Source organism: Oryctolagus cuniculus, chromosome 15 (genome assembly GCF_964237555.1).
Source record: "Oryctolagus cuniculus chromosome 15, mOryCun1.1, whole genome shotgun sequence".
In the NCBI taxonomy this organism is placed as follows: domain Eukaryota; kingdom Metazoa; phylum Chordata; class Mammalia; order Lagomorpha; family Leporidae; genus Oryctolagus; species Oryctolagus cuniculus.
Genome location: NC_091446.1, coordinates 23,407,974 through 23,417,592, shown reverse-complemented (window position 1 = coordinate 23,417,592; position 9,619 = coordinate 23,407,974). Strand labels below are relative to the sequence as shown.

Sequence of the window (9,619 nt, the reverse complement as noted above, 5' to 3'; positions counted from 1 at the left end):
TCCCACCCCTCTCCTACTCCACTCTGTTGTTCAGTCAAGGATATCACCTAAGAATCACTGCTCATGGGCTTTTGTCTGGGTTTGGGAAGCGAGAAGCAAGGGCAGGAGGTAAGAGGACGAGGGCAAAGGATAAAGCAATCTCCCCTCACCGCTCTCCTGTGTGACTGGGCAGCACTGCCGGCAGTTGTCCGGTCTCCTCCATGTGTCTGGGCTCCAGCTGCTGCCACATCCGTCCTCCATGACTTCCACTTCACCCACTAAGCCCTATGCCCCTCCCTGCTGGGGAAGGTATGGCTTCCCTGTGAGGACCCCTAGTTGAGGGGTTGCCTCAGCTGCTACTACGTTTCATCTCAGTTCTTTCATTACTGAAGTAGCAAATTCCCTGTGAGGAAAGGGTGAAGGCAACCTAATAACAACTGGGATTCGCATGCATGGCTGAGACTTGCTAACAAGGCAACAGCATTCTGAACATAGTAGGTCTTTGGGGAGATGAAGGATGGTTTTGTGCCTCCTTATGTTCCAACCAACTGTAAGGACCATACAGTGCCCTTGGAGAGATATCACTTAAGTAGTCGAGCTACGTGGCTGAGAGCTTTTGGATCCAGTCCATCTCTTTATTTCTACTAACTTTAAATAACTTATTAGGGACTCTCGGGAATGACTCACATACCCAGAACAGCAAAACTGGAAGGGGTCTTTTCCCTCCAAATTATATGCATGAAGACACAAAGCTTTGGAATGCTAAAGAGATTAGCTCAAGGTCACACAGCTGGCATAGCCAGAGGAGAACTTTCCTCTTCGAATTCCAGGTGCAAAGTTGTGTTTACTCTATAAGCTGACTTTTCTTGTTTCCCCATTTTCATTTTTTACATGCAGGTTTTGGACTTTGGTAACCACAAGCTCATGAACAAATTTGACAAATCTGAATGGGTTTGTTCCCTATTAATAATTTCTGATTCTGAACTAATAAAATGATCATGTTATTCATTCCAAAGTAGTTTGGAGTAATTTATGAAAAGGGTAATGAAATTAAATAGAGCAAAAGACATCGTATAATCAATGAAAAGCAGGTAGAACTCAGGTAGAATGTATTCTGTTTTGTCATTAACAATAAAGAAAAGCCCTTGAGCCTGTGATGTTTACCATATTCTCATGCAATCAGCCTTCTGAAATCCTGTAAATGCACCGTTTTTAGATCTAGACTGAACGCCAACTTTGGGGATAAAATAAACACCATGAGGCAAAGACTTTAGAGACATTATCTGTTTAATAAATATGATTGTAAAAGCAATAAACAAGAGCAATTATACTTTACACTACATAGTATTTAACAAAAAATACATCAAAAAAGTCATTTTAAAATTAGAAGTAGTTCCAATACTATAAGAAAACTTTCATTTTATTTTAAATTGGCTTCCTATAAAAATAAGTTGGCAAATGAGGGATTTCAATGCTCAGTTGGAATCCTGGAAAACACAGAACAGCTGCCAAGCACCCCATTGCTCTCAAAGTTGCTGTTTGGAACTTCTGAAAAAAAGCAAAGCAAATCTCTGCATTTTGGATAGTGAATCCAATTAGGAATAAGGCAAGGGAGAACATGTTGGTTGAGTAGTTCAGGGTAAAGCATGCACAGTTTGCCTTCTGGGATTTTGGAAAATATTGCAGTATAAGCACTTTTAACTTTCCCTGAATCTCACCTTCCACACACATCCCTCCCCACACACTCCTCTGGCCTTAAGCCCACCACAACTCCTCACTGCTTTTGCACCTGCTATTAGTGAGTAGGTAGGCACTTGAGTCCCTCTCGTTTGTAGGCTCTCATTACCACCTTCTCTTTGGGATTGAGCTGGAATGGCCCCACACTGTGGTTTTAAATATTAGCATGCATTGCAATCACCTGAAGGGCTTGTTAACCACATCACTGACCCAGTGTCACTCAGAATACGAAATAGCACTATTAATTTCCTAGAGTTTCTGATTTAGTAGGTCTGGGAGATGGGCCCAGAATTTGCATTTCTAAGTCCAAGGTGATGCTGACATGGCTTGTCCAGGAACCACACTTACAGAAGCACTGACCTGGGCCATAAGAACAATGAGATACCCTCTGAGCAGCACCTTGCCTCACTAATCACCTACAGGTGGAAGGGAGCTTTGAGGAGAGGCACATGAGGACAGTGGAGATGCTGAACCTACAGCTGGCTATCTGGTCACTTTCCAAAATGCCAGTCCTCAATTAGGACTTACAGCCCATTCTTCCCCATGTCTTTTCATGCATGTGTTTCGTCAACAAATAATTCTCCTAATACTATTCTTTGCAAGGCACTGTGCTAGATTAAGAATGTGATTCCATTTTTCTTCATTTTCTTTTTAAAAGGAATTGAACTGCAACTATGAGGGTACCCTGTGCTGGTTTGGGTGAGCCTCATTTGGTTTCCAAACATTTTGTCTTCCAAATTTGGGAGGCTCCAACTGATGAGAATCAATGAGGATGTTTCCTGTGAGCTAGGAAGCCTGGCAGGCTGGCAATCGGTTCAGGTCTGGAGATAGGTGGCTGCCCCAGGCACAATACATTTCCCAGATCCAGGTGGAGCACCCTCAACCAGGAACCACATCTACTCGATCAACTTCAGACAGCAGCTTTGCTACTTCTTCCTTGCCAGAGCTACAGAAGGACATGGAATACCAGGATCTTTGGGACACTCCCATCACCACCAGGGCCCCTACTGTATGTACACGGTTGTTGGTCTGGGGAGCACAGCCAAGAAGGAGGCTGAGTTTTCTCAGTGGTTTCTCAGGACTGCTTGGTCCTGTATTTTAGAGTGGGCTTTGCCCTGTTCATATTATGGAAGGGGCTTCTGCTGGCAGGCTTTTGATTCCTTCCTTCTCAGGACTTTCTCTCATGACTGTCCTGGGGAAACTGGGATTTCTCCACGCTTTCAGTCTTCTGCTTTGCTGTACTCAGCTAACTCCTCCCCTTCTTACTGACTTATTTGTCTCTTACTGATACTGCGATCAGAGAATACACATGTGAAATCACTAGGCTCATCCTAAATAATCAAAAATCTCATCCTAATGTAAGATAAGACCTCTGTATATTTTATCAGACTTTAGACTCTCTTCAACATTAAGTCCATTAATCTCCTTCTCCTTCTGGTTAAACTCAGTTTTATTTCACAAATATTTTTATTCTGGGAGAGAGAAATGTTAACAGAAATCATCACAGGAGGAAACTGTCATGTAACATAGTCACATGTTCAAAACATTTCTCACAAGAATTTTCTGGAAGTGGACCACAAGAGATTTTTGCTAAGGTGTGAGAACCATAGAGTATGGCCAGGTTTGAACTGCTTTGCATATGTCAACTCTTTCACACACATTGTATGTTTCCAGGTGAGAAAAGGCAGGGATACTTGGAAAAGGTAGGTTCTAGAGGAAGAGACAAGGATGCATGACACTGAGCCCTGCGAGGCAGGATGCAGCTTGGTTTCAGTGGGCACGGAAGCTGGCATGCTTGGAGCGCACAATACCAACAGAGATCCGAGATTGTGAGTGGTGGAGGCAGGGTTGGCAGAGGTTAAGCCAGTGTTTAGGATATGTCAGAGCTAGTGGTGAGAATCTAATGACAAGCTCGGGGAGAAAAAATGGAAACAACAGTGTCAGGGTAACAAGGGGACTGAAAGAAGAGATTCAGAGACATCAACACTTCATGTTCACACAGGGATGGCAGACAAGTGGGAAGGCAAGACAATGGGTAACTGTTGGGATTCCATTGTCCCCATAAGCTGGGGGAGGGAACAGGAGAACTGAATGGGAAACAAAGGTCCATTGCCAACATGCTTTGCCTCCCTGTTCTCTATTCCATCTGTATACATGGGTTTTCAACTCACATCTTTGTCCCTGTGGCCACAGAGAATCGAGAAGGTAGCCTTGTGGTCACTGCTGACCGCTACCAAAACTAACTCAGAAGGAAAAATGACAGAGTAAGGAAATTAGAACAGAAATCAGCTCAGGGTTTCAAACTCCTGTGCATGTCTTTGTGTCTTATGAAAATGGCCGGGATGGCTAACCCACCCATCAGCCTATACTGCTAAAATAGCTGTTAAATCTAGAGCCAAGAATACTTCCAAAAATACATGCAGATTTCCTTGGCCTATATATGTTATGAATTTTCTACAAACACGACGGATCAGAAAAAGGAGAGAGAAGAAGGAAAGGGGAGGGGAGTGTTTTCCATTAAAATAGAGCACCTGTACACTGCCCCTCCAAATGTGTTCTCAAGATATTGTCCACATGCACAGGCTTAAAGCTAAAAACCCTTGTTGTCTGTGTCTGAAGAATTAAAAAGTCCCGATGCAGTGAGTGTTTGTTTGTTTGGACTTTGATTGTTTTTATTTTATTTTTTGTTTTTGTTTGTTTGTTTGTTTGTTTACTGGCGTCCTCCAGTCAAACATTTACATAGGTAGGGATTTCTTTTGTGCTTTGATTCTCAGCAACTATGGAAATACTTCCTGGCAAAATAGGAAACAGAACAACAAAGGAAAGAAAAAAAAAAAAAAAAACAAAGTTAGTGGTCATGAAGGATGATGCACTTGACAAGAGCGAAATTCTTTCCTGATCAGCAGGTCGCCTGCAGCCTTTGGGGGTTTTCCTTAAATTGCAAACTGTGCCCCAGCCGATCCCCGCTTTGGCGTTGAAGGTGGAGTGGCGTGTCTTGCTCTTTGCAATCGGAGAGATGAGTCACCAGGTTGAGTAGAAGGGGAGGGAGGGGAGGGTAAAGCTACTCTCCTAAGAGAAAACGTGTAACACTTACTCATTTAATGACACTGGAAACAGGAAGGTGTCAGAGACTTTGCAAAGTGCTGTGAGCTGTTCCTGGTGAAGGAGGAATTGCTACTTTAATAAAGTAAACAGCGGCTGTGCTTCATACCCCGTGGAAATGGGACTGAGGACCAAATGAGCCAAAAATCCCACAGCATCTTAGACGCTTTAGAAGTGAATGCTTCTCTGGACTTGAAGACAGAAAAGCCTTTTTTCTTTTTAACCCAAAGCAATTACACATTTTTCACCCTGTCTTCCCAAATCAAGAAAGCACACGGTGAAAATGGGACACCAGATGTGGCCACAGTTGTTATTATTATCTATGATTTGAGCCAGGCAATGCATTTAAATCTCCCCTCAATGCAGCCCCAGATTGTTCCCAGAACCATTTAAAGAAAGGGCTATATTCCATTTACACACTCATATTTTTCTTCCATGTAACAGACTAAAAATTTTATGTACAGGCTTTCTAGGTGGTTTGCCATTATCCCATTGGAGTGAAGCATGAATGGTTATATGATCATTTATCCAGCACAGTCAGCAGTGTGGGATCTAGATGCTAACATTTTCACCTTCAACTTCTGATGCCGACTGACAGGAGGGGCTAGGGAGAGAAACGGATCGGCAATGCTGGCTTCATGAGATTTTCTAACTCCCTGGAACATTTTTTCTGCAGTAATAGTAGGATTTAGCCATTGAATTCGAGATTCTCTGCACCCAGTTATTGGATTACAAAAACTTTTGCTTACTGTAAAAGGCAGAGAGTACTCTATGGAAATCTGATGAAATTATTTAGAAGACTTCTGATAAGACTTCTGATAAAGTCTTGTAGTCTTCTCTGAAATAGGCTAGCCATCCAGGTACTCTCTCAGGAGTCCTGTTTCCTGGATATGCACTAAACTTTATGCCTCTTACCCTCAACTTCTCAGGTTTCATATTTCCAAGGGGAGGAGTTTCTCCATTAGTGTTAGATTAAAAAAAAAAATTCCTAGGTGATCAAGCTGCTCTCTCTCATTATGTCACTACTCAACTGGAAACCTCGGGAGCAGATTTCCTTCCATAGAGCTGTCTCTGGTTGAGGCTGCCATATTTTTTCTGGCCAACACATGCCCTGCCCCTCAAACCTTGCCTGGCCCTCCAGCGCACCAGCCCTTGCCTCTGAGGCTCCCCCTTCTTGTGTACTATTAGAGTCACTGCTATGCTCTTTGCCCGTAAACATCTGAAGTCCAAGGTTTTAGGGAGAGTTTTTACAAAAAGAAGAATAACATTATGAAATAAATTAATAAAAAAACTAGATAGGAGCAAGAAAGAGGCATCGTAGCTGTTTATCTCATGGGTGTTAGAACAGACAAGGTTGTTATGTCAAGCCAGAAAGGGGTTAGAGAGAGTCAGCCATCAGCTACGAAGGCTCAACAGCAGAGGCTACTGGGAATCATTTACCTATGAGCTGTGATTCCACCTTCTCATCTATAAGCTGGCCAGGCCTCCTTAGTTCAGTCGGAGGGATATTGGGCCTGCTTTCAGTGTGACTGACTGGACTGATCATCTCTTGTTCTTTCTCATTCTGCATCTGGGCATATACATTAATCCCCGGGATCTTCCTAAAACATTAACAGAAACCATCACTGCTGTGCGTGGGAGATGTACATCGCAGCAACGTATGCTTCTGAACCTGTCAGGAAAAGGGAACAGGTGGATGGATGCAGATGGAGGGACACGCACCTTTTAAACTTGTAGATGACAAACACGGCCAGCCCCACAAACACCACTGAGAGCAGCATCAGCATGGCGGATCCACTGTGGGCTGGAGTGAGGTCCACCAGTGGGGCTGGGGAAGAAACAAGACATAGTCATGAGCGGAGACTTGGGCAGGTGTCTGAGAGGCTCACACGATTCACACACAGGCATGGAGAGTCCCGAGAAACCATCTGGGATGCACAGACTAGAGGCACACCACACAGCCGACACATGCGTTTGTCCCAGCATCCAGAATGCCCTGACGGCCTGTTCAGGCTCTGCAGTGCAGCAATGAAAAGCACAAGGCATCAACCCTGGAGTCAGACTGCCTGGTTTCAAGCTCTGTTCTCCCAGAACAGATGGCTGTGTGATCTGGGGCAAGTTTCTTCAGCTTCATGTGTTTTTTTGTGATAAAATGAGAATAACAATAGATACCTCATCTGGTTGTTAGAGGGAATAACTGAGTTCATGATCAATTATCAAACCCTTTATAAAGATTAGCTTTTATTTCTATTGCTTTTCCTTTCATGATTAATCAATACATATGTGCCTAACCTTATGACGAGGTCACATCCTGATAAACCTATCCTAAGTGGAAAATATCCTATGTTGAAAATGCATTTACTCCACCTAACTTTCCAAACATTAGCCTACCTTAAATGTGCTAAGAACACTTGTTTTAGCCTTCAATTTTGTAAAATTATCTCACATAAAATCTATTTTATAATAAAGTGCTAAATATCTCAAGTAATTTGTTGTCTACCATATGAAAAGGGAAAAACAAAGGAAGGTTGTTTTGGTATGCTTTTGCATCATTATAAAGTCAAAAAATCTTAAACTGAACCATCATCCAGACACTGTCTATATTTAGAATAATGTAATACAAATGATTATTAAATTTTCCTACACTGCATACATTCTACCCCCCCCCCCAAGTTAAGCAGGCAGTCAGTAAAAACTGGCTTATCCAACCTCTCCATCTTGTGAAAGCAAGTGATGGACCATTGCTGTATTTTTGTACACAGAAACTGATGGCCAGGTAAATAGTTTACCAGGGGCCGGTGCCGCGGCTCAGTAGGCTAATCCTCCGCCTTGCTGCACTGGCACACGGGGTTCTAGTCCCGGTCAGGGCACCGGATTCTGTCCCGGTTGCCCCTCTTCCAGGCCAGCTCTCTGCTGTGGCCAGGGAGTGCAGTGGAGGATGGCCCAAGTACTTGGGCCCTGCACCCCACGGGAGACCAGGATAAGCACCTGGCTCCTGCCTTCAGATCAGTGCGATGCACCGGCCACAGCGCGCTGGCCGCGGTGGCCATTGGAGGGTGAACCAACGGCAAAGGAAGACCTTTCTCTCTGTCTCTCTCTCTCACTGTCCACTCTGTCTGTCAAAAAAAAAAAAAAATAGTTTACCAGGGCAACTGCTCTGCTGCTGAGAGAGGGAAGGACAAACTGGTTCTTCTATGACATCCCAAGGCTCTGACAGCCATACCAAGAAACTCCAGCTTCTTAAATGTAGTGCGGTCTCCTTTCTGACAAAAAGCAGAAGCGTCTGCATTCATAAATTCCCTTAGAGGGTGGTTCTGGAAATCATCTCTCTCTACCTCCAAATATTCCTCATCTCTCTCAGGGTCAAAACTGTTGCACTTGTAATGAGTGTCTTTATAACTAATGAGTGTCTTTACAATTAATTTCTCCCTCTCAGAAACAGATAATTGCAAATACAGCATAGATCAAGCCTAAAAGACAAGCCACAAGGACCTGTGCAAGCTTGGATGCTGACCTTTTCCTTCCATCAATGTAAGCAAAGCCTGAAACCCGAAATTCAGGTGACCTTTAAGCACCGTTTTCTCTGCTGAGAGAAGAGAGGGCAAGGTTCTGGTCACCTAGGTAAAAATGTTCGGCAACAAGTGACTAATACTGATGGTGTCACACAAGACTCTGAGTGACTTCTGCTCTGCTGGGTTACTGAGAGATTGCATTCCAGCCACTTAGTAATCTCTACCAGAAAGTATATTCTACATAATGTCATAGTTCAGGAGAAATATGAAAGCCAAGACCTCTTCTTAGGCTTAGGCATTTTCGTGGAATTGGCTTTTAGGGGGCACTATTCCCTTAGTGAGGAAGACCCTGCTAGTCTCTCTGTGCTGTAAATTAGTGCTCTGCAGTGAAACACCTGAGGAATATTCACTTTCTGTTCAAAATCAGAAAACAAAACTCTCAGTACCATCATCAGAAAAGTCCACAAATTCTTCAGAGCTCACAACACAACCGATATCATCAGGGGAACAGAACAAATATGAGCATTCGACACAATTATTATTGCAAATGATTTCACAAATGGAGGCATGGACTATGATCCTAAATTAAACAGATAAGAGCAGTGAAGTCCTTCTTGGTAAATGTCATTCCAAAGGACTTAGAGCTAGTGAATGAAAGAACTAAGTTTGCATCCAACTCATCGCGAGCACATGCACACACACTTACACACAACCCTGGCTCACTGCAGGAGGAGATGTCAGAACTGATAAAGGTATTTCTCAAGATGGGGACCAGGGCTCAGCTGATAGCAGAAGAAGGAACAGTGGAGGATGGCCCAGGTCCTTGGGCCCTGCACCTGCACTGGAGACCAGAAGGAAGCACCTGCCTCCTGGCTTCGTTTCAGTGCAGCGCACCGGCCGCAGCGGCCACTTGGGGAGTGAACCAATGGAAAAAAGACCTTCCTCTCTGTCTCTCTCTTTCTCTCACTGTCTAACTCTGCCTGTCAAAAAAAAGTGGCAAAAGCTAAACTATTTTTTTTTTTTGACAGGCAGAGTGGACAGTGAGAGATAGAGACAGAGAGAAAGGTCTTCCTTTTCCGTTGGTGCACCCCCCAATGGCTGCTGCGGCCGGTGCACTAGTCTCCCATGTGGGTGCAGGGCCCAAGGACCTGGGCCATCCTCCACTGCATTCCCCCGCCACAGCAGAGAGCTGGACTGGAAGAGGAGCAACTGGGACAGAATCCGGTGGCCCGACCGGGACTAGAACCTGTGGTGCTGGCGCCGCAGGCGGAGGATTAGCCTATTGAGCC

The 9,619-nt window shown here is 44.2% G+C and overlaps 1 protein-coding gene across 7 annotated transcripts in view; it reads right to left on the bottom strand.

Moving 5' to 3' along the window:
* Positions 1 to 1,248: 1,248 nt before the first annotated feature.
* Positions 1,249 to 9,619, bottom strand: part of SORCS1 (sortilin related VPS10 domain containing receptor 1) — a 574,197-nt gene continuing 565,826 nt past the window's right edge. The window contains exons 25-28 of one of the 7 annotated variants that reach the window (XM_051824149.2): positions 6,541 to 6,646; positions 6,259 to 6,419; positions 4,811 to 4,872; positions 1,249 to 4,508 (exon numbers count right to left, since the gene is read on the bottom strand). In XM_051824149.2, the coding sequence (XP_051680109.1) occupies positions 4,841 to 4,872; positions 6,259 to 6,419; positions 6,541 to 6,646 (299 nt within the window). In that variant the 3' untranslated portion in view covers positions 1,249 to 4,508; positions 4,811 to 4,840. Of the gene's footprint in view, positions 4,873 to 6,258; positions 6,420 to 6,540; positions 6,647 to 9,619 lie in introns of all 7 variants that reach the window. The other 6 variants (XM_070057266.1, XM_051824151.2, XM_051824148.2 and 3 more) reach the window with 6 other exon arrangements.